This window comes from Sander lucioperca, chromosome 3 (genome assembly GCF_008315115.2).
Source record: "Sander lucioperca isolate FBNREF2018 chromosome 3, SLUC_FBN_1.2, whole genome shotgun sequence".
Classification (NCBI taxonomy): domain Eukaryota; kingdom Metazoa; phylum Chordata; class Actinopteri; order Perciformes; family Percidae; genus Sander; species Sander lucioperca.
The window spans coordinates 16,698,766-16,724,632 of NC_050175.1; the positions used below are offsets into that span (position 1 = coordinate 16,698,766).

The 25,867-nt window shown below is 39.8% G+C and overlaps 2 protein-coding genes across 3 annotated transcripts in view; one reads left to right on the forward strand and one right to left on the reverse strand.

The window, feature by feature from the left end:
* Nucleotides 1-3,039: 3,039 nt before the first annotated feature.
* Nucleotides 3,040-15,762, forward strand: kcnk2a (potassium channel, subfamily K, member 2a). Of its 2 annotated transcripts, none has more exons than XM_035999389.1 (9): nucleotides 3,040-3,341; nucleotides 5,675-5,823; nucleotides 5,940-6,052; nucleotides 6,797-6,887; nucleotides 7,166-7,283; nucleotides 7,995-8,155; nucleotides 11,164-11,350; nucleotides 11,511-11,650; nucleotides 14,970-15,762. In XM_035999389.1, coding segments are annotated over exons 1-9 (1,299 nt in total). In that variant the 5' UTR covers nucleotides 3,040-3,340; the 3' UTR covers nucleotides 15,309-15,762. The 2 variants fall into 2 exon arrangements, with proteins under 2 accessions (XP_035855282.1, XP_031170118.1); XM_031314258.2 differs by having other exon boundaries at nucleotides 5,675-5,781.
* The window catches only part of cenpf (centromere protein F), a 37,206-nt gene continuing 19,845 nt past the window's right edge, over nucleotides 8,507-25,867 (reverse strand). Inside the window, exon 39 of the mRNA XM_031314257.2 lies at nucleotides 8,507-8,535. The gene's annotated coding sequence lies outside the window, so the exon portion shown is untranslated. The remainder of the gene's footprint in view (nucleotides 8,536-25,867) is intronic.

The window sequence follows — 25,867 nt, forward strand, 5'->3', positions numbered from 1 at the left end:
CAGCACGAGACACAAAGATGTACAGACACGCAGGCACGTAAAACACAACTGAAATAATATTTCTGTTAAGCGTTAGTCATCAGTTTTTTTTTTTATGTCAGAGGACCACCCTGTGTGAAGTAGACAAATAGAAAATATGGAAATGTGTTCATACTGGATTAATTTGAATTGGTACTTAATTAATTTTAACTAAACAATTTGAAGACTAAAAGTATGTAACAATGTACTAATCCAGCCAGTGAGTTCACATGAGAGAAGAGTATCAGGACATGAGATCTAAATTTACAAGTTTACTTTAAATTAGAAGTTGATAAACAATGGCAAACCGGTTGTGAAAACTGTTCTTTATGTAAACTTGCAGGCCAATGAATGAATGAAGAACAGCTGAGCAGACAGGTAACGTTTTACCATTGGTATTGCATTCAGTGTTTCCCTTTAACTATGTTATTGTACAGTTAATCTGATAAATAACGTCTTTGTGTTTGTTTGCACTTATTGCTTGATTTTCTGTTCTGTTGTGCTTAGGACGTAATAAAGATCACAATGAATTCTGGGTAACGTGCATCTTGAGTGACCATCATTGATCATCTCAAGGTAATGTCCAATTACTCAGTGTTTATTGGAATGGATTACATGACGAGCTATAGTCTGACAGGAAGTCAACAAGCGCTTGTTAAACCACTACCGGAACACACCATGAATCTGAAGAGGGGGAAGATGGAAGAAGAAGCATGTCAGCATTAGTCCAAAGGCGTAATTAGCCATATTGGTTTAAATCAGCATTGTGCCTACAGCATAGCAGAGGTGGAAATCATGAAACACTTTGCTGATTTGATTCACTTTGTTTAGTTGTAGTCACTGACTGCAGTTGGTTCACTTTTTTGTAAGCTAAGCGGTCACTGCACTGTTCAAATGCACTTTACAACAGTAAGTTCGCACAACCTGATGTTCAGCGCTGATGCAGACTGTTCTCAGTTCAGTAGCTCGATCAGTCTGTTGCTCGTCCAAGTTGTTCAGTTAAGTACGAAACTAGCCAGCAAAATCATTGCAAATCTCCGGGCAGTTGTGGCCTAGCCTGTGACCGGGAGGTGTCGGGAGGTAACCCAGACCGACAGGATTAATCTGGGTGGGGAAAGTGAAAGAGCAGCACCTGCCTCTCCCTCATTCCCCTTGAGCCCTTGAGCAAGGCCCTTAACCCCAACCACTCCATTGGAGCTGCTCAGTGGCCAGCAGATCAGACTGTGGTTGTACTGGGCTGCTTCTAGGTGTGAATGTGTGTAACTTTGTGAATGTGATCAGGGTGTTCCTGCAAGAAAGAGGCTTCATTTCAGAGAACCTTCCCTGAATAAATAAAAGTTAAAAAAAGTGTAATAGCTCACCAGCCTTATGCTTGTTACTGTGGCTCTTACAGTACTGTAGAAAAACATGCTTTAATATGATACAGACTACAATATAATATATAATACAATGTTCAGGATGCAAAATGCATTACTGATCTGCAGATTCTGCACAATGTAAGAGAGCAGGACAAATCTGGTCTGTATGTCTGCCTGTCTACAAATTTAGACAGGTGAGGCAAGAATAAGATAATTCTTATTATGCATACACACACACACACACACACACACACACACACACACACACACACACACACACACACACACACACACACACACTTATATACACAAAAACTAATTACTTACCATGCAACTTACACGCAAATACACCAACTACCCCCACACACTCAGTCAGCCACACACAGTGTCTATCTTTAGCTGTATAAATAGGCGTGTAATTAATGTTTAGATGTTGGAGTCATGAGGTGGAAACATGAACATTTAAACTGCTATTAATTTCTCGTCAGGGGCCGAGAGACAGAGGGAGGGAAGAGGGATGGAAAGAAAAAGAAAGAGAGCGAGACCAGTGGAGCATGAGAGATGGATGATACCATATCGGTGTTCATTATTATTACTTTTAGTGATCATTTTTGATTGTGCACTCATTAAAAGCAACATTGTTTTTTAGTTAATGTGGAAACTTGACAGATGATCCCAGAAAGCAGCTGAAAATACTGTATTAACACACATTTAAACAAATGGACAGAATACAGGTAGTTTTGGTGTTCGATACAAAAACTGCAATACATGCTGAGGCATGGAGGAGAATTACACTCTAAGTATTTATACAAACACTTTATTCTACTATTGAACACCATGTACACCCTCATTTCAATTCTGCCTCTACACCTCCAGGGTATTCATTAGTCTGAACAGCAGACTGATTCAACCATTTGACTGTTTCGATCACCAACACACCGGTAAGTTGCCAACTTTGGTTTCAATCAGAGGGTGAAGGCCAAACAGGTTGCCTGCAGATTATCCAGCACACTTGTCAGTGTTGGAACTTATTTTAAGACAGCAAGCTTTTATTTATAGTCTCCAATTAAATTTAAGTAACATGACCATCTGATTTTTCATATTTGATCACCTCAGTGGGTGACCATCTGTTTCAATCCCTTCTCACATTACTCCCTGTCTTCTCTGTAGAAACTGTTCTACAAGTTTTATAGTTTGACCTATTCTGACCTCCAACAATTATTCAGATTAAACAAGTTCTGAAATACATCACTTTTTGGTGGAGCTGTTCACACCATAAGCAATATATGCAATTTGTGACCATGGGTCCAGAAGACGCTGGCTCATTATTAGGCGTCACAAGCCAAAAAGGTTGGAAACCAGGAAGGTCTAAACTGTCACTATAAGACTAAAAGTACAGCAGAACCACCTGGGCCTCTAACTGTATCACTAGCGTCCTCTGTGTTGTTCTCTGGTCTGGCGTTATATTCTGTGTGCATGGCCAAATGATCACTTAAATAGTAAAATTCCTCTAGTGACATAACATGCAGTAAAGTCACAATAGATGTAGATGGGGACTGAAACTCTGTAAAATGACATCCCTCTCGGTTTGGGAACCACCTCCCTGTGTCCCGCTCCTCCACCCTTCCCTGTTCCCTCCTCTCTCCACCCCTCTCGGTGTTATCCCAACACTGCACCGGTGCGCTCAAAAGCGAGAGCGCAGACGGAGCGGAGAGGTTGCTAGTAGAGAACTGAAAAAGAACGAGCAGAGAAAGCTTTTTGCAGTGAAATGTGGGTGAAATAACAGCACCTTGCTAGCGCAGCATCAGTGTCCGATCAGCGGTAAAACGGAGCGCCTGTTCGTCCCCCCGCTTCAGCACCGCAGGGAGGAGACACGCAGAGGAGGAAAGATTCCCCTAAACGCAGTGAGAGCGTCGGATGAGGAGAAGAGGAGAGCGGAGGGCATCGGATAGGAAACAACAAGGAGTAAGTAGGCTACACAGAGAGAGAAGTTGTTCTCAAACTTATTCATAATCTGGTGCAGTTGTTTCATCGCTGCTCATTCTTCAAACTGGCTGCATTATTTAAAAAAAAAAATGTTTTCCATCCCATCTAAGATATTTTTAATACAATATTAAAAATACATATTTCAGTAAAAATAACATGTAGTTCATGCAAGTTGTTTCACTTGTCTTACTTCTCCACCGTGAGAGATGAAGGTGTGTGTGAGTGATTGGGTTTGACTCAGCAGCTCAGCTTTCTGCACAGCCGCACATGTTTGTATTAATCCATTAAATATATATTCTGCTAAAATATTTCGACTTCTCAAAAGCACCTAAACATATGGAGTCTCAGTTGTTACACTCACTTATTCTATTATTCTGATATACTTTTAAATTATTTCTGAAACTCAGTATCCTTTTTCCTTTTTACTAAAACCACCTAATCTCAGTTCCCATTAGACCACTGAGGTGTGTGTTGTGCAAAAGAGAGTGCTTCTAAGGTGACCCTGATGAAAGATTATTTCATACTGTATATGTTTTGGTCAAATCTTTATGTGGGAGGTAATCAACTTGAGTGCTTTTGACCTTTTTTGTTATTCTCATCCTGATAGAATTTGGAATATTCAATATAAAATATAAATACTGACTCTTTCAAAGAAAAAGGCTTACAATAAATCAGTGCTTGTTATCTCAGTTTGTCACATAGTGTCACCCGTGACCTGCAAAGGGAATATATTGTGGACTAAAATGCAAATGTTCATTTGGGTTAGTATTATGTTGTGTAGTTTATTTTAATCAAGAAAAAAAGCACAGTTATACAATATAATTTGATTGATGTCTGTTGTTAAGATGTTCCTTTGGCCTTAACAGTTTTGGGTTTTCGAAATGATGTCACCTCTGCCCAATTGTAGCATCAATTTTCATTTATTAAATTTTTTTGGATCAAAACTTCACTTCTCTCCGCCTCTGTCTGAGTGATCCTCCCCTCCCGGCTGCTGCTCTTTTTTCTCTACTCCTCCCCTCATCCCTCTCTCCAACCATCTCTCTCTCTCTCACACACACACACACACACACACACACACACACACACACACACACACACACACACACACACTATCATACTCTGGTCTACTCTACACAATAGGCAGAGGCGGGGCCACCAGGGTGTCCAGGGTGTCACAGACACACACACCCCCCAGAATCGGATTGGCCATTTAGTGCTCCCTCTACCAGACTCAAACGTAATAGGTGGTTGTCTTGTTTTCATAAAACAAGCAGCTCAAGTATTAAAACTAATATGTTTAGCTGTTTTATTACTGTTATTGGCCCAGACATTTATATTTTATTAGAAGATGCATGATATTTGCAATCCCTCTGATTGTTGTGGAACACTTGACACGATCCACTGCAGATGGGCATAAAACTGTATGAACAGGGACATCCCTGGGAACTTAACCTTACTGAGACAATTGTTCTGGAGCAATAATGACAAATGTCTTATATCATAACATATTTTCTTATTTCCAAAGTACTGTAATTGTCTCTGATACTGTTTTGCCTTTACATTTGGGATCACGTTAATGTGAGAATATCTCTCATTCTCTCATTATGTATGCTATTCAAGTACCATTCTTATTTGTGATTGTATGATTACTTATCAATATACTGCATGTCTCAGTATATTGTCCAGCCCTGATATACATTCTCCGTCTCTCTCCTCTCCAAACTTACAGTAATGTCAGTCTGATTCCAATTTAACAAGCTTTATTGGCAAGGATGTGTTACACAATATTCCCAAAATAATTAAGTACATAAAAGTGAGTCAAGAGTCAAGACAATCAACATTTAAGCTGATTGGAGAAACTGAGGAAACTATTTCCTCTAAACTATCTCTCATTTCCTCTCTTTGACTGGACACAGTCACACAGATTACATCAGAATTGAACAACAACTGCAAAATATATTTAATAATAACTACCATAGTTTAGTCACCTGGCCTGGTAAACAGAAGTTGCATGATTAAACAAAAACCACAGCACACCTCTTACACTCACCTGCATCAAAGGAATATAAACATTAAAGCAGTTCATTCACCAACTACACACACTTCAGCACCCTCTTTCTCTATCCCTTTCTGTCTCACCAGACAGATCAACAAACTCTGTAATCCTTATTTATCCTTGCTTTGTCATTTTTCTATCTTTCAAACCACATCCATCCACTTACATTACAGTAAAGATGCACAGCTAAAAGTGTTTGACCAGAGTAAGAGAGCAGAGACAAATCTCAATGCTATTTTCTAATTTCCCCTGACAGTGGCAGCTCCAGACTTATTGGACCCTAAATCCGCCACTCACAACACCAAGCCCCGCCTCTCCTTCTCCACAAAGCCAATCACACTGACTCCCCAGGAGGAGAGTGAGGTGAGAGACAAAAGAGAGAAGTTACACAACCAGATTTTAAAAGTAATTCTTTTTTTTTCACAAGGTGCTTATTCCGCAGAGGGGGGGCGGGGGATGTTTTTTTCTTCTTTTAAAAAAGGTTTATTTCAGGAGACCTCCTGTATGTATGTGGGTTGTAGGTGGTTGCCACAGTGATGAAATGGAAGACGGTGACAGCCATCTTTCTTTTGGTGGTTCTGTACCTGGTGGTGGGAGCAGCAGTCTTCAGATCCCTGGAGCAGCCTCATGAGAGGTAGGCAGGTTAAATATATATCTACCTGTCTGTCTGACTCACTTCCAGGAAAGCCATCACCCCTCTATTCATTATCTATTCATCCGTCCATCACTTTACCAATCATACCCCTGTTATTGACATTCTGTCTACTAAAAAATGTCTTCTTCTTCTTCTTCTTCTTCTTTTTCAATGCATGTATTGAGCCTGCAAAGTGCAATGCGCATGCATTAATACCATATCATTAATGACCCATTTTATATCTTTCTTTTATTGTGAAAATAAATGTTGTCTTTATAGTTATCAACTGTTTAAATGTACGTTTATTTTTAATTGCAATTTTCCACAAAAACTGAAACCCCTCTGATAATTGATGTTTGTCTAAATACTAAAGATAATGAAAAATATTAGTCCTAGTGCTCTACTAGATAACTGCAGAATAGATGTAGGTTACTGAGCACATATCCTTATCAGAAGTCTTTACACTTCCTTTAGTAACAGAGTTCAAAGTGCTGCTGCTAGTTTGCTTTTCACTGAATGGCTGAGAGCCAAAATACAGTATTAACTAACAAAAGTTTTTTTTACAGTTTAAACTAAATCAGCACTTTTTAATTAAGGAGAAATTGCTGTACAGTTATTAATCATTGACACTAGATGTACACTAATTCAAAACAAGGATGTTGAGGAAGGGGAGTCTCTTATAATAAAATATGAAAACATAATTACAAATATTTTTAAGCCTCACATTCTTCCTCTCTCTCCTAGTGCCCAGCGTTTGGCCATCCTGTCCCAGAAGCTGGAGTTCCTGTCCAGACACTCCTGTGTCAACCAGAGCCAACTAGAGGAGCTGGTTAAGGTGACACTGACCTCTTTTACTGCAAATACTTAAGTTTTGTATGTGTTGTACACAGTTGTAATTCATCACAGCTGCAGTAGTTTCAGCACCATGGACAGCTCATACAGTTTCACAGGAGTAGGAGGAAGAAATGTGGAGCCACAGAGAGTTTAGCCCAGTCCAATGTCAACTGTTTGATAATCTTTGAACTTAAACATACATTTGAACACAAATCTCTCTCTCGCTCTCTCTCTCTCTCTCTCTCTCTCTCTCCCTCTCACTCTCTCTCTCCCCTCCAGCAAGTTGTGTCTGCTATCCGTTCAGGAGTGAACCCTGCAGGGACACTGACCAACCACAGCAGCCTGTGGGACCTGAGCTCTGCCTTCTTCTTTGCTGGAACTGTGATCACAACCATCGGTAGGACACACACACGCACACACACATGAGGGACATACACCATCTCTGTGTTTATTTAGACCACCATTGGTTCAGACTGATTAAGGACTACCTCACGTAGTAGATTTTCTGGTGTGAATGTCTGATGTGTTACCCACTTAAGTATGAATTCGGTATGAATTCAAATTATTTAAATGTCCTTTCAAGTGAGCAAACGTGTCTTGTTTGCATTTATGTGCAAACTCATCAGAATAAAGCTGTTATGGTCACTTATGTAATCCGTCTTACTGCTGTGAGAAGTGGAGGGGTCACTGATTCTATGTGTGCTTCCTGGACTTAATCAAACTAGTACTGCCGTTTACATACACACTCCTCTTATGACCCTTATTTTTTCCATTTTCTTCTTTTATCACTTACTCACACCTACTTGTAGAAGGTACCATTGAATCTGTTACTTCAGAGGTTAAGAGGGTACAATCTAAACGAACAAGATAGACATTTTGACCCAACAAAATGATCTAACACATGTACAAACACAAGTAGACAATTAAGGATTCATCTCACCTGTTGCTTTGTTATATCAGACCATCTGATGACATGGTTTAGCTTGCTAAATGGATACTGCATTACTTGGTAGTTTCACTTATCACGATAAGTGTTTTCACTGTTGTGGGAAGCATGAAATGGTGATGTATATTCTCAGTCTTTTGTTTCTTTCTGTCCTCTCTACAGGTTTTGGGAACATCTCTCCCCACACAGAAGGTGGAAAGATCTTCTGCATTGTCTATGCGTTGCTAGGGATACCTCTGTTTGGCTTCCTTTTGGCTGGTGTAGGAGATCAGCTCGGCACCATATTCGGCAAGGGCATCGCCAGAGTGGAGAAAATGTTTGTGGTGAGTCTGGGGTAACATACAAACACGTAGGGTTTACAGACACTGTATTTCACAGGATAATTCACATAAGTGTATTGTCTGCAGAGGTTAAGTCTGTATAGGCTAACCTGAATAATTTACATCAAAGGTCTTGCAACAATTTCCTCACCGACACTAGCATTTAGATAATATTTACAAAAGGCTGACATCTGCTTTAACTACCATGCTATGTATTGATCCATTGGGCGAGATGGTTGGAATTCTATATCATAGTATATGTAATTATTTGATGACACGATATTGTAATTATTGAAAAAAAACATTTTTCCACAAAAAGTAAAATTCTACAATGTTTAATGCATCGGAGAGCTTACAGTGTGTGTGTGTGTGTGTGTGTGTGTGTGAGAGGTCCACTTTAAATGCAGGGCGAACCAACCCTTTGACCTGAATTTACACTTGGATGAAACAAATGTCCATCTGAGTGACATACTGAGAGGATTTATGTGTGGAAGGGCTTGATTCAAGCTTTAAACTACTAATAATTGCTAGTTTTGATTAAAAGCTACAATAGGTCTTCTTTAAGCAGCTGACTGCGTTGAGGACTGAGCCTCTGTATATAGGCGCACGCTCTACTAGGTGAGCTAGAAGTGTGTAATTTAGAACGATTAGCTCTTTCTGCTGCTCTCAGGGCACCCAGGGGACTCAGTAATGAATATTGTGATTAAGGCTAAGGACAGAGGACAAAAGTTCATTGTGTAAGGGAGTGTTTGTGTGTGTTTGTCAAAGCCATTTTGCTCTGTGAGACTGCAGCATTATCCTCAGTGAATACTGTGGATGGCTTTTCTTTTCTACTGCACCCTGGGGACCAATTTATGAAATAATGCTATTACTGCTTAAAGCATCTGGCTGTTTTACCATTTCACTTCAAAAACAGTGTTCAATAGAGGATTAGCATCCAAGATCTATGCTAAACTGATGCAAGTATCCATAGGAGAACTCCAATAGCAAGGAAATGGGAGCAAGAGCTGAGCCCTGAGGGGAATGCAATTAATTGGGAGATAGTTTGGGACAACATTTTCCATTGTTCCAAGAACCCAAATCACCAACAGATCCACTACAACCCCCCCACTCGCGTTGTATAAAACAGTGGTTGGGGTATTTTCTAGACATAGTTATGCTTGAGCTCTCTACAGCAAGGATTAACAAAGCCAAATCATCGACTATAGATCTATGGAAAAACGCAGCAAGTATCAGTCCTAATGACCTCAGCATCACAAGAATTAGAGGAGAGCGTCTAGGCAAGGTGTGATTTCTATTTTTGTTTTTGCTTATTTGTTTGTTTTTGTTTTCCTTGAGACCACAGAGGGTGGGGGTGGGAGAGGGTTTTTGTTCTTGTTCAATTGTGTTTGTCTGTTCTGTATATTCAAAAATATAAAAATAACTAGAACTGCAAGCAGTTATGACGGGGCCCAAGCCACCCACGGCAGTCGCCCCTGACGCCCCGGGGAGTGCGCGAAAGCGGAACCTGAAGCCTGGCGGGGACAGCAAAGAGAAATGAGAGAGTGACGAGTGGGTGGAGGGGGGGAGGTAGGTGTGGTGGTTGAAGGAGCAGGGGAGGTGGTTAAGTTGTTGCAAATGGCGTCATAGGCGCCGATTTATGTTTTCCTCCGTGGGTGCTCACAGGCGCACTCCCTTTAAAAAAAAAAAAAAAAAAAGTTGTAAAGTTGTAGTTGTAGTGAGTAAAATAAGTTTTGTACTTGTAGCGCCCCCCTAGTGACCGATTTTCGTAAAACGCGTGGGGGACCTCCAGAGGGTCATGGCAAACAAAAATCTAAAGTTTGGCGTTGATAGCATTTATTTTGGCCGAGATATGGCAAAGTTGGTGTTTTCATAGTTAGCTACACAAATTTGTTTGTGCGTAAAATGCGCAATTTATATCCTATCAAAATTCTTTCTATTAACTTTTTGTCAGGCCCATCTGGAGATGCTACCTGCCAAATTTCGTGCCAATCGGTCGCACGGTCTAGGAGGAGATCGAAAAAGTAGGTTTTAGAGAAATTGCGATTTTTCATGCATAAAAGTCTAGGCGGAAATGGGCGTGGCCTATATCAGGAGATTCGTGTGGATATATATATTTTTAATGTGTGATGTACGGTTTGGGAGTTATAGGGCCAAACGTGTATCTCTGCTATAGCACCACCTAGTGGTGGAAGTTTTTTTGTCTGAGGTCCTTGCGGAGTTTTGGACCAGTCCTGAAAATGGCACCCCCCCACCATATATGGTTTAGGCTGTAGTCGGAGTTGTAGGCGGAGAAGAATAATGATTAATCCTTACAAAAACAATAGGGTTCCACACCCCTGCTGTACGAACGAATCTTGCAGACTCGGGCTTGGACCCCTAATAAAAAATGTATCTAAAAAAAAAAAAAAGTGTTCAGTCAGTCCTCTTCTTTGGTCCGGACTGAAATATCTCAACAACTGTTGGATGGATTACTCAGAAATCTTGGACAAACATTCATGCTTTCCAGAGGATGATTTCTACTGACTTTGGCGATCCTCTGGCTTTTCCTCTATGAGTGTGACATTTGGTTTTGAGTGAAATGTCTCAACAAATATTAGATGGATTGCCATGAAATTCAGTGCACACCAACTTGGGATCAATTGAATTGTAATCACTTTGCCGACCCTCTGACTTTTCGTTTAGCGCCATCAGCATCATCAGGTCAAGATTTCATTTCATCAAATATTTTGGTTTGTGACCAAATACCTGCGAAACTCATACTATTCACATAATTCCCAGCTATACTTTGTGTTTAGTGCCAATTAGCAAATGTTAGCATGCAGGGTTGAGAATACAGCTTTCCTCAACTTTTTTCCCACTTACTTCCAAAGACCTTTAACAAACGATGAACACTGAGCATCGAAACTTCATGTATGTTTGCAGTGATCCCAAACAGACCAGATCCCTAGAAGTCGTGAAGGTACCTGTTGCATCATATTGCTGATTTTCTCTGCCTCTCTCTCCTGCAGCACTGGGACATCAGTCAGACAAAGATCCGGGTCATCTCCACCTTGCTGTTTGTGCTGTTTGGCTGCCTACTGTTTGTGGCGCTCCCAGCAGCCATCTTTAAACACATTGAGGGTTGGTCTGCGCTGGAATCCCTTTACTTTGTGGTCATCACCTTGACTACCATAGGATTTGGAGACTTTGTGGCAGGTACAAACACAAAGCAAATTATTGAATATCAACATAGACAGACACAGAGAGACATACAAAGCTATCTGTCTCTCTGCATCATGCCTGTTCATCTCACCAGGTGGATTCTACTGGATATGTCACAGTCATTGTCTCTGTCTGCCCTTGTCTCCATGTCTAGGTGGTTCAGACATAGAGTACTTAGATTACTATAAACCAGTTGTATGGTTCTGGATTCTGGTGGGACTAGCCTACTTTGCTGCCATCCTCAGCATGATAGGAGACTGGCTCAGAGTCATCTCCAAGAGGACGAAAGAAGAGGTATGAGACTGCTGGTTTCGTTTACTCCTTCATTCATTGACTTTTCCTCAATCTTTCAAACACCATTTTCTCTCTACATACCTGTTTATCTGTCAGTGTACATGTTTACACCCACTTTGCCTCTTTCAGTACAGTGACACACATGTTATTTGTGCTATTCACGTTACAGTGCCATGTCCCCGCCCTCAACTTTTGCCCTCTGCTTAACCTCATTTCAATGATAAGACTGTTTTCTAATCCAATCCACTGTCTGCCATCCAAACACATAAACGCAGTCATATGCCATTACCGTGAGCATCTCCAGAGAGAGGTAATTTGGACAATGTGTGATGATGTGTGATGATCAGAAAATGTATCCAATCAAACTGTGTGTGCTCTAAATATAACACAGGTTATGCAAATACAGTTGATTGTTTCCTAATAAAACAAACATCAAACATTTTTACAGGGCCCTTAATTGAGGCTATATCTACACTACTACGTTTTGGTTTAAAAACTAATATTTTTGCTAAGTTTACGCATCACGTCCACAATACAACAGCAAGTCCGACCCCATTAAACTTAGACATTTTGGAAACACTGCTGGTATGAAACTCTGGGATTGCTTTGTAGTCTGGACGGGCCCAAACGGAGACCTTTGGAAACAATGATGCACATCAGTCCGTCTTATAGGTTAGGTAGGCTTACATACATTGCAGGAAATGTTCCACCTCATTGTCGATCCAAGCAAATGAATCCTGGTCTTACTTTTCTGTATTTTCAACTTATACATCCACGATTTTCAACCACAGAGTAACGTTAGACTCTCTGCTTCCTGTTTACACCGGCATGCGCGTGCCTAGTGTATGCAAATGGTCATGTGATATGCATTGTCAGATGTATTAATATTGACGTAGATTAGTTCTGCTATGAAGCTAAAACTGTTGTGTGGACGTAGATCGTTTTTGTCTCAAAATGTGTGTGAAAAGTAGTAGTGTAGATGTAGCCTGAAAAAGCTGGAGAATGAAAAAGACAATACCTTTGTTGTAATTAGATTTCATTGGTGTTTGGCTTGTAGTGAGAGGTGAGTGTGAATAAAGATTTGGTCATACATTTTAGCCAGTGTTAGGTTAAAATCAGGAGCAGCTTGACTTTGGATACGTCAAGAAGATTTGGGAGACTTTGATGAATTACACAGAAGCATTTAATGAATCTTGATGGAGGAGAATTAAGATTAAGCAGTACAGTTCAACCACAGTGCAGTGTCATGTAGTGCCAATCCAACTCTAAAGATCCTGTCTTCCTGAAGGAGTATTTAAATTCATGCTGGACAAGACTAGAGAAAAAAAGTCCTTCTTTACTGAAGATGCTTTTGGATCATTGACAACAACTATTCTTATCTACATAACAAGTCACATTGTAGGTACCCCAGATCACATGCAGCACATTCATCTGTGACCATCTGGGTCAAAGAACATCTTATCCATCTATGTGTGCGTCACTACTGCAGTTTCTGTGTGTATGAGTTTTAGTTATGTTGGACACTGACCTGAATGAGACATGGGGTACCACTGTCTCAACTTACACAGCATGAGTTTGTAAGCTGGAAGTTCTACCAAAGCCAGTTCTTAACTAACGAACATATTGTCATAGAAGAGTTTCAGGGAACAATACTTGTATCTTCAATAAGAACATGCTGACATGACATGTTGTACCCATTAGTTAAACATGATTAGTTGAATGATACAAGTGGTGAAGTATGATGCATCCTGTGCGTGTGTGCTTGTGTATGTGTGGGTGTGTTCACTAATGCTCCCAATGGGTTCTTTTGCTAAAGTCCTGCTGTGATATGTTATAATCTTACTGGCCTGTAAAATGTCTCTGTGTTATTCACTGTGATATAGTCACAGAACTAGAGGCAGTATTTGAAGTGTGTTGACTACAGTAATGTCCTTTATTGCCCTGAAATGATAACAAAACGGCTCCAGTCCCCTTTAAGACATTAGGACAAAACTGAAGCATATTAGTGTCCTATTAAGGCACTTAAACATCCTGGTTAAACAAAGGTTTTTTTTGCTTCACTTTACTTTCTTCTTGTGTGTCAGTCTGCCTTTTCTTTTGTTGTCTCAATGCTCATCTGTCAGTGTTTTGTCAGCCTGCCCTTCTGATTTTAGGAGATATTTCTGTACAATACTGTATTTCATTTGTGAATGAAAACAGAAGCAACACTGGAAAACCTGGCTGTATTCATTAGTAGTAATTGGCCTGTCATGCCATTAAGTGTCATTATACTATGCTCGAAACATTTGAATAAAAAGTACAGTACAGAACATACAGTTCTGTGCTTTCATGGTGGTGACTTAACTTTAATATTAGTGTTTTGCTCCATTTTTATTGAGGCATTTCATGGCCTTGTGTCACAGTTGGCAGGGGCGTCGGACTGGCATGAAAAAGGGGACTGTGTATACAGGGCCCTCTTGTGAGGAGGGCCCGCAAAGATACTAGAATGAATAGCGGTGGAAGCAGGGAAGGGCCCATAAAGAATACCTATGTACAGAGTCCAACATTTTGTGCTAGGCCCTTGACAGTTGGTATATTGAGTAAAAGACTTTTTTTAGACTCATTTTTCATATTCAAATGCTTTAGTTTTGGAAGTCAGATTAAAAAGAATTGTACTCTCTGAAACATAATGCATGTCTATGCTGTAACATCAGGCTCTGTTCATAATATACATATAACACATTTTGTTATGTTAAGGTGTACTCAGCTGTGTGTCACATTTTCCATGGCTGATTAATTCATTGTGCACTTATCTAGTTGCAGATTGTTTTAATGTTATTAATTTGACTTCCTGTGACATCGTCACTCCCCGTTTCTTTCTCGTTCTGTATTTTCTCTTTAAAAGGCTGAAGACAAAACACAAACATGTTGCTTCTGACTGTTTCTAACTCTAGTACTCTAGATAAGTAAAAGACCATACCATGGATATATATGCTATAGCCATTGTATTTATCTAAACAAATCATACTAAGGGACAAAAGATTAAATAAAAACAGTCAAACATGGACATCATACGAGTCTTGGATGTCTTAGTGTCCATGGGTAAAACATTTTCAGAGCAGTCACAGTTTGAATGAAGTTGCATAAACACATGGAGATAACATGCAGGAACTTTGTCAAAAGTTCAAGAGATTTTCATTTTATATTTAAGTCGTTTAACTGCACTGTCATCAAAACAGGAATTGTTTGCTCTGCTCAACATTTTAAGAAGTAAACCTGCCATCCATGTGCATCCCTCTGTACTTTCTACTTACTTCACTCTCTCTTTCTCTTCCTACAGGTAGGAGAGATCCGAGCTCATGCCGCAGAGTGGACGGCTAACGTCTCAGCAGAGTTCAAAGAAACACGCCGACGTGTTAGCGTTGATATCTATGATAAGTTCCAGCGCGCCGCCTCAATTAAACGTAAACTGTCCTCGGAGCTGGGATTCAGCTCTGGCCCTGAGTTCACTCTGCCCAAGAGGACCGTGTCGGTCAATTTCAGCGAAGAACGGGACAGAAACGAGAGGGAGGCCGAGCTGATGGGCCTGACCACACCTATGGCTAGAAACGGCAGTTTGTTCATGAACGGTTTGGACCCAGAGAGAGGAGATATCTCAGTCATTGAACACCTCAAGTAGAAAGGGAACGGTCAACACCTTTTAAATCTTTTTCCATTTGTGAACATTGGTGTTATCAGTGCTGAGAATGACATGTTTTTTTTATTTTCAAAGCAAGAAAAAATGAGAATGTGGTACTTTGTGACCTGAGCAGGGACATCTTCACCTCTCTGCGGTGATGTAAGCCTTGCTTAAGAATAGTCATTCAGTGGATCTTTGACAACAGAACATTTTCACCACCCAGTGAAACAAAGAGCAAGAAGAAAACAGAACATGTGTTGATCTTGTTGAAAAATTGCATTTACTGGGTGTCTGTAATCTAAATCTCACTCAGGTCTTGGGATAAAGCAAAGTAGCCCAGTTAACCCTTCTCTAAAGGGACAAAGAAATCTAACATTTCCAACATAACATAAAACTACAGTATTTGGTGACCTAATATGTCCATGGTGCCTGTCTGTGTTTGCAGCAGAACTTATAAACAATTTAGTTGTTGTTTTTTGCATTTTCTTTCTTTATTGGACGGTTGATAGTATAGATGCAGACAGAAAACATGGGGAGAAAGATAGAGAAGGAGGGACCAAGTTTTTAAGGACGTCGCTGTCTGCCATATGAATGCAGAATGACACAGACAATCACAGTAGGCTGTAACTGAAACAATAAATAATATGTAAGAGACGTTACTTATATGGTGGGATGTGATATCGGAAATGTAAAAGTTACAGAAGATGGTGAACTATAAAGATGGAGGACTCTGATGGAGAGAGGCTGATTTTGTACTAAATGACTATAGAATGTAAAGATTGTGAGAGGATGGGAAATGATATTGTTTGGACTACAGACAGCTGTATTGAACTACAGAGAGTACAGAGAATCTCTGTTTGAGCTCATATTAGAGCTGTATGTATCTGATTTCTCCCTGGGAAAAGTTAAAAAATTGCTGTTCTAAAAAAATATGGCAGTCCTGAACCAAGACTGAAGTATGAAACTAAAGAGCATGTGCAGTTTAAAATGGACATGCTTTCTGTATTTAACTTTCACCATCATTGGTGGACTTAAAGCAACACTAGAGAACTTTTCCCGCTTCGGTCCCCCTACAGGTTGGAAGCTGAATTGTCCATTACATTACATTGTCCAGTTCATTCGAACTACAGATCCGCTACCCGATCTGGCAAACTGTAGGGGGACCGAAGCGGGAAAAGTTCTAAGCACTTTTCCTCTTCGGTCCCCCTACAGGTTGGAAGTGGAATTGTCCATTACCACTGTCGTAATATCTCATTTGAACTACAGATCCGCTACCCGATCTGGCAAACTTGCATAGTGCAGTAATAGCCGATAGAGGGCCGCAAAGCGAATGCAGAAGTGCCGGTGACCCTGTTGCGAGTTGATGAACCACTGAAACGATTTTGGAAACATTACTTTAAGGTACAAAAGAATCTTTGGTGTTGCTTTAACTGAATATGTTTTAGAATATAAAGCTTTTTCTCTGTTTTCACTATGCCCATTTTATAGAGTAACTTATAATCACTATCAGAAACCACTGTAATATTTAAAAGCAGTACTGTTACACATACAGTACATACTTTGATTTACTTTTAGCGCATTTTTCCTTCAAACTTTTCACAGTTGTGTTTAAAAAACAAATCAGTAATTTCAAAGTACAACTTTGTGCCACCCTTCAAACAGTAGAGAGTTATGTCTCTATCTTGGCCTTAAACTGGAGGCTGTGTAGCTTTAAATCAGAGCCAATAAGCAAACAAGTTTGACCACAGTGGTTTCCAGTGGCTGCCACGTTAGACCTACAGTCCTGTTGTTTGTATCGTAGTAAGTCTTTACTTTTACTTTAGATCTCTTTATAATGTTGTCACCTCAACATTTTGGTTTTGATAACAGGCATTTCGTAGTTGTGAAGAATAAGAAGGTGGATATGGTTGAAATTGTGTCTCTCTGATTCTGCATGTAGTTTAAAAAGAAATTAGAGCACTGAGGAGATTTGTCGAACCATTGCTGTGCCTTAAACTCTTTATATTGCCAAACCAAGTCAAAGCACAACACACTGTGTGGTGGATAACTGATTTAACAAATGTTCCTACTTATTCATGTGTTATCAGTAACAATTGTGTATACTTCAACTGAAGAAAATGAGGTGTTTTATAAGCCCAATGCTGTTGGTGTTTATCCAGTCCAACAAAACAGTTGCTCACACTCATGATGTTCTACTGGCCTGGATCCAAATGTGGCCAAATGCATCCAATACTTTGTGTTTCCTATAATAATATCATGTATATGGCTCAGCGGATTAAGAAAAAGACTGTTACAGGCTTGACTGTTTTATCTGTTTTAATGTCTGGAAGCAGAACGTGTTCACATATTCTGGGAAGTATCATATAACCTCTAATACATTTTGTTACTACTCTTCCAGCAAATGCTTCAGTTTACTCTCTGCTGACTAACTTAAAGCTGCTATAATATAACACAGTGAATTCCTTCTCCGAGTGGTGCTACCAAATGTGTGGTTATGGTATACAAAATGTCTTGCAACAACTCTGGAATTACAAAGACATGTATCTGATCTCTATCTGTCATTGTCAGTTGTCATATGTACATTTGATGTCTTGGAGAACATTGTATCTCTACTTTAATCAATTTGCTGTGGACATGTTTAAGAGTAAGAGTGGAAAAATCAAATAATTTGTGTTTACATTGTTGATTTTTGATTCACAGATGTGGATTTGCACATTGACAGACCATGAAAGTTCCAATGTAGTACAAGAATAAATTCAGTTTTAATGCCCATGTGTGTACACCTGCCGTTGAAAATGCACTTTGATTTAACAGCCTTTGAATGTAACAACATGCTATCCATTCCATCCAATCAGAAGGCTTTGATTTAGTTATGTGGCATTACTGTAACAACAACTACAGGGTTAACAGTGACACACAAAAGTCTTTTTCACACTGAACTTAGCTGGCCATGCTCTAGAGCAGGGTTAACCCCGAGTTTGTGGGGTAATCCCCTGAAAAACTACTAAGCCTTGGGCTAAAAGTTGCCAGTGTGAAACGGGGCTAACATTAGGTAACATTAGGTACATGTCTAACTGACACTTAACCCAGGGCTGAGAGAGAGCAGTGTGAACAATCCAAGCAAGACAATTTAACCCTTAGATTATTACCGACATACAAAAGGAGTATGAAACCATTTTATAGCTGACGGCTAGATTAGGTTGACAACTGTAATGATGTATTGACAGAGAAAACTAGAAATAAGTCTGTGGTGCAGCTTGTAGTTTTATATGGTCCCAGTTATACACTGAGAACAGCAGGTACAAATCCTAATGAATCAGAAAACTTGCTACAAGAATCCAGTACAATTACAATTATTTGATCTTTCCAGTTCCAATTGACTTGTATATGTGAGAAATTATTGTTTTACTTATACTGGACGTTCTAGCGAGTCTTCAATGTGTCCCCCTAGACATCCTAATTGAACTGATAGAAAGAGTGAGGGAGCATCAGGAAAGTCCTAAAGATGTTTTGACTCTCACTATAGCAGACCATAGCAGTCTGTATGGTTCAGTACTAATATTGAATGAAAACAGCAGTGGCGTTACACCGTGTAGTGGCTGGTTGGCCTGCCTTTGCCTTCATCTTGTTAGCAAACATCTGACATTGTTACGCAATCATACTTTTTAGCTGTGCTAAAATTAAATTAACGCAAAGACTTTTTCATTTTCTGCTAATGTGCTGGATAGGTAATGCTTTTTATGATTATGAAAACTGTATTTTTCTAAACTGTATGTTTTTACTTGTAGAGTGTTTCTACACTGATGGGAGTTTGGGAGAACACATTGTAATAATACTGTCTATAGAGCTAATCTAAACACAATGTAACAAAGATTTTTGTATGATTTCTGACTTGAAAATATACGAGATGTCAATTATTTTTCTGTTTGCTGTCTTATTTAAAAGTGCTCAACCTTTGCTGTTGGTTCTGTATATCCAAAAGAGAATATGCATATTATGAACATTTTAGTACAGTAATTGCTGCCGACCTCACAGAAAATCCCAGACAACAAAAGAAGAAAGAGCTTGAGCGCTTCCATCTCCATTACACAAAATTGTTGAATTACATCATACTTCAGCAGTGATATAAAACACTTAAATACTGCAGCATTGTGTGTAAATGCTGCAGATTAAATGCTAATATTAGCAACACGTAAAGAATAACTGAAAAGCAGTGTTTCACTACCCTGTCTGGTTAAAAGTTTAAATTATGTTGTAACTCTGACCCCATCCAGCATAACTGATGACTGTGGTCAGAAGTGTACTCTGTCACACCAATTTATCAGCATATGAATTAACATCTCAGTCACTGTCAATCAAATCTGACCAAACCACACCCACACAGTCCTGATGGAGTAGATAAGCTGAGTGTTTTTAATTTTTTATTAAATAATAACCAATGATGTTTTTTCAAACTTTCCCTTCCCTTATGTCCCTTATGACTATGTAAAGGTAGAGAGAAATATTCTGTAACATTTAGTCCAGTTTTCAGGGGCTTTAAAGACATGCAATGACCAACTCATTCTCACCACTATTTGGAAGCACATTGGTCAGTGTCTTCTCTTCTCTCACACAGTTCACAGCCAGTGAACCATAGAGGAATTTTTAGAGTTTAAACTTCCTGAATGATAGAGTGGTCTGATGAGTGTGACTGGCCAGTGGTAGCAGGTCTTATGATGCATGAGGTAAAGTTATCAAAGCAGGAAGTACATACCAGAATCCACAGACAGATACAGTACACTGGCTCATTGCACCATGATATTTTCTCCATTGATAGAGCACATATTTATGCTAAGCTAACTAGCTGCTTGTTGTAGCTTCATATTTACCGTACAGACATGAGAGTAGCGTTGATATTCTTATCTCTTGGCAAGAAATAAAATAAGAATATTTAAAATTCCTAAAATCTTGAACTACTGCATGTCTGGAGGGGTTGAAAAGTAGTAGTAAAGTAAAAATGAGTACCTTGTTGCAGTCAAACAGAAATAAATTAAAATTCAAGAAAGGCACATGCTTCTATATACAGTACATGTGACATGCAAACACCTTTGCATTTTCTTCATTTATGCCACTAAGTAGCTGCTTGCCCAGGTACCTTGTCCATCCTCTGGTCTTATGTGTGGGCTTTTGGGAGGTTGCCCTACTGGGCCGCATCACATGCTCAGTATTCTATTCTAGGACAGGACACCTTCAGGGGTCACTTTACCCAAATTACAAAAACAAAACAAAAAGCATTGGCAGTTTTTAGTATTAACTACACTATTTTCTCACTTCTAAAACTGTTATCAGTGAGGCCAGTGGATAATCCACAGTAATCCAGACATTGTATTTGAAAAGACATGTTGCTGGTGATGTCATTTTGCATTGAACACCATGAATAAATAAGTATCAGCAGCTGAGATCTTAAAATCAGACTGAATTGCCCCTTTAAGGAGCAACTACACTACACTCACTGACCCCCAGTCCATCCTGCCACATCAAAATATTGGATTCAACAGTTTCTGAAATTCAGGCTACCCATTATTTTTGCCCATCTTTTAGAATAGTCACTGTAAAAGTTACTTCACCCATAATTTATTGCGAGTGTAACAGTAAAATTCCTGAGTTCTTCTGTTATTATAAGATCTAAAAACCAGCTGATGATTTGCAAATCCTTAGTTTTGTCAAGTAAATGCCCCTATAACTTAACTACACAGGAAGCTCACAAGCAGCTTCGTGGAGTAGAGAGCACTGCTATTTAGCTTTTTTGCCTTTTTGCCACATGCAGCTTTATATTTTCACCACACATTTTTGAAAGTAATTTCCCTGGGGTGAGTTAATGTTTGAAAACATTTTTAAATACAGAAGTCAGATGAACTGAAGCGTCTAGTGGCTTTTATGTTGGTTTTATTTTAATGGGTTTTGTTTTTAGCTCTGTGCATATGGAGGCCATTCTTTGCTAGAGAGGTGCTGTAAAAAAGCAGCCTGGGGACACCGGTTATTAAAAATAGCTTATACTCTGTATGTAATTGAACATTATATTTCCATCTAAGAGGAGGCGTGTGCAGGGAGGCAATCCTGTATGCTGTAGCTTAGTGTGAAGTCAAGCCAACATGGTCAGGCAGGTTTTCTCTTCATTTGTATCTAAAAATATGCATATGTAAGAATTCTTCAATCTAGTAATTTATCAATTATTTTTCAATCTGCAATCCTTTCTCATTTTCTGTTCTCTCTTCCTCTCTCCATTGGTTTCCAGCCATTTTGTCTCCTCTCACAGAGGACTCAGACATGTTGGCAGGTCATCCCCCTGACAGCAGCCAGACAACACAAACTGACCCACAGTCTTCTTTTCTCACCACCTCAACAGGACATGTGCTTCATTTAACCTGCCACAGATGCCAGGTGTTGGTTTGGCTGTAAGCATACCGACCCATCACATGCACACCTAACAAAGCCAAAAAGACCAGAAGTCAACTGGAACTGCAGTGTCTTTTCAGAAACTTTGCACATAATTCCAGAAGGATAAGTCCACAACTGAATGGTTATTTCGGCCATCTTGACTCCAGAATGTTGTCGACCAATCAAAGGCTGTCTTCTTGACTATCTTCTTCTTCTTTGGTGTTTTCATCCGCAATGTGGCAGCTGCTGCCACAGCTACACAGCCGTTACTTTGCTGTTACAACCTGGAACGAACAAGCCAAAATAGTGTAAATGTAACCATTAGATATAAATAGATTCTCAGAGCAGAGCTGCAAGTTATTCAGGCAGCCCTGGATGTATAAATGAGTGTAATTTGGCCTCCTGATGTCTAATAGCAGACAGGAAATGCATTGGAGATGGCACAACTAACTTTTTGGATAGCCTATGGACTTTTCTGGAGAAAAAAAACTAAATAGTTTTTTTATTTGTGTTAGTTACTGTGTTTATTTTTGTTTCCCCTAATTGCCAAGACTTGGGAGAACAATTTTCGAAAGCCAAAAGTTTTTTTCTTTTGTATTAATAGTCATATAACAATTTATACATTCATGTGACATCCCTGCAGCATACATATCCTGATGGCACAGGTTGTCCTAAAGAGGCCAGCAGGCCTGCAGCCGTGAATAGGGCTACAATTAAATCCTATGGGGCAATTACACACCGTCAATGTGGGTCCACTAAAAGAGCTTGTTTTTTCCACTGATAGGCTCAGATTTCTATTATAAATGTCTGATTATGGAAAGGACCCTACAGAGAAACAAATGTTTTACTTTACCTTTCTCTTGATCCGGTCCATTTGTTGTTTTGTCTAGGGGTGCACCGATCCGATATTAAGATCGGGTATCGGTCCCGATATTGACAAAATACCTGTCCAGTTTTGTTAGTTTTTTTCCCTCTCGCACGTATGTCGCATGCTGGAAGAGTTGAGTGTACAAATAAATAAGAATTCAATACATTACATCTATGTTATTTTGTCTTAGTTAGGAAAGTAATGTTTAGTTAGGAAAGTGTGGTGCCTTTAGTCTCTTCCACATGGTGGAAGGAAGGTATAAGGTGGAAGGTATACAGTGTATTATTAATTCAACAACGGCATCGGATCGGTATCGGGTATCGACAGATAAAGAAAGCCCAGGCATCGGTATCGGGACAGAAAAAGTCAGATCGGTGCATCCCTAGTTGTGTCTAACCAAATGTGTGTGGAGAAGGCTCGTTCTGACTTGTTGCCGTAAGACAGAGGAATGAGAGTTGGATTGAGGAGTCTCGGGAAGAGTTTGTTGTGTTGGAGTACAGAAAGTGTAGCTCAGTGTTATCTAAAAGATGTTCAATGTCATGGCTGAATATTTGATGATTTCGACAATGCGGGTCAAGTCACCACCGCAAGACAGCACAGAGACTTCTCTGTAAGGGAGACTTAGTTAGAAAAAGAAAGAAATACATTTTCTCTCTGTGGTGTCCTTTCTATAATGTAGTCAGACACATAATAACAATCTGAACCTATCAGTGGCAAACACAGCACTTTTAGTGGGTGTACAATGATGGTGCGTAATTAACCCATAGGATTAAATTGCAGCCCGTTTTGTGGCTGTTGACTGCAGGGCTCTCGCTCAATACTGGACCAATTTCCCAAATTATTGACCCCATTAGTCATCACATCACATAAACATGGAAAAATGGGGTCCAGGTTAAAAAATACCAAAGTTTCCCCTGTAAATGCACTACCATCAGTTAAACTCCTCTTTTTTGTTTCTTCCCCTCTGTCCTGTTCATACAAACTGGTCGACACTTCCTGTCAGTGACTCTCCTCTGGCCCTGAAAACTGCTGCTTACACAGTGTTGCCGGGTGAAGAATGGGACAAATCATGCATACAGCAGGGGGATCGACGGTCAGTCAGTCTGTCAGTTTTATAGACAGACACACACCCACACGCATACACAAACATACACTCTCTAGTCCGAGTGCCAGTGATAACACAGCTCAGCGAACCCATCCCCTCATTTCCCGTGTCCTCGTCCAGAGTTGGTTCTGGCACTGCAGCTTCCGCTAACAGCTCCAGCCAGAGACATCAGAGCAGGACAGTATCCGCTCTGAGGTGTGTGACTGTGTCGTCTCCTCTCTGTTCCCATAACCCAGCTCGCCCTGCTGCCCCCTCACTCACTGCCAGTCAGTAAAGAAAGAGGAATATATGAGAGCAAATGAACAAACCAGGTGAATGTAAAAACCTCAGTGATGCTCCAAGAAGAAACTGATTAGCATCTATTGTGTCCCCATCTTAATGTGTCCTTACACAGCCACAGTAAAACAAGAGGTCAAAAGGTCGGCACATTAATAACTCTAATGCCATGCTCTATGCACCAGAGGAGAAGATCAATGTTATTGATCCAAAGCAGTGTCCCTCAGACGCATCGTAAAGGTTTACCCAGAGAAACTCGCACTCATCATTTCTGACATTTCACATCAACCACAGCTCCCATGTGTTTGTATTGTCACAGCCAGTCAGCATGAAGGACACTTAATGGCATAAGCTGTGGGACACTTCCGTTGTTTTTGTGCTATAGAAACATTATCTTTGAAATGTAATCCTGAATTAGAAATGTTACATTCACCAATGGATGGCCGTCCTGTGCAGCGAGAAAACGTGGGTCTATTTGAAAAGGAAATTCTAATAAGGTGCGTTTTGAAATTTGGTGTCTGACAAATAAAGGGCTGAGAGCAGCTGGTATATCCTCACCAACACCACCTTTTGGTGATTTAGTGAACTGGAAGCTCATTTTGGCCCAATGTCGCCCGATGGTGTTTTAAGCCCCCAACGACTTCTAGGCACCTAACCCTAGCCTAATCCTAGTGCCTTCCAGGCAGCGCTGTCTGGAAGGAGACGTTGGGGGCTTAAAACACTAATAAACCCCAATGTTTCATACATTATATACAGGTGCTTGAGCTGAATTTATGCGTTACACTTTTAAATCAGTGTCTAACTATATTCTAGTTTCTAATCAGAGGAATTATATACAATTGCCTCATTAGATATTTTCCTCCACCAGCCTGAAGTGTATCCTGCACTGACAGTCACACTGATAAAAAATATTAGCGCTGCACACTACTGTACACTCATACCCAACATCTTTTCTCCATATGGCTCAGGTTCTCCACCCTGTGGTGGCAGAGTGTACTGTGTACTTGCATTACAGCTGCATACATACATCGGACATAGCATCGGAGCCAGCGACAGAGACTAACAAACTCATCAGGAAGGCTGGCTCCGTTATTGGCTGCAAACAGGACACTTTTGAAGCTGTGGTGGAGAGGAGGTCACTGAACAAACTGTTATCTTATCATAGATAACCCCGACCACCCTCTCCACCCCACACTGGTCCAACAGAGGAGCACCTTCTCTAAGAGGCTCCGACAGCTTTGATGTCGCACGGACCGATACAAGAAATCATTCCTGCCGCAGGCAATCAAATTATTTAACACTTCTTCACTGAGTGACAGATAAGACTCATAGACAACAAAACTGCACTAATTGCAACTTGCACAGTAGGTTTGTTTACCTACAGCTTTATAAATACTATTTAAACAGTTGTACAGTTTTTATTCCCAACTTATAGATATTTTAAACTATTTGTTCTTATATTCTATCCTATTATTATTTCATGTATATTGTATCCTTTTACTTCATGTATATTCTGTATGTGTGATGTGTGTCTGATATTTTTGCTGCTGCAACACTGGAATTTCCCATTTTTTTTGGGATCAATAAAAGTCTATCTATACTCGTGCTTCATGTAATTTCCTATATATTATCAAAAGTTATCAAATAATAGCAAAGACAAGACACCCATGTATATGCAACAAAGAGACCACACAAGCTACGAAGCTGTTAAGGTTTAGTATAAAAAGGGCAATGAACTATTTGGCATCATTAACTATTTACAATGATCAATAACATTTAACTATACCTAAATAAAAAACAGAAACTTAAAAAATTTAGATCTGCTTTCAACATTTGCTGCAAAGACTAGTAGGAAAGAAAAAAGTTTTCATGAAAAATATCTAGAAAATACAA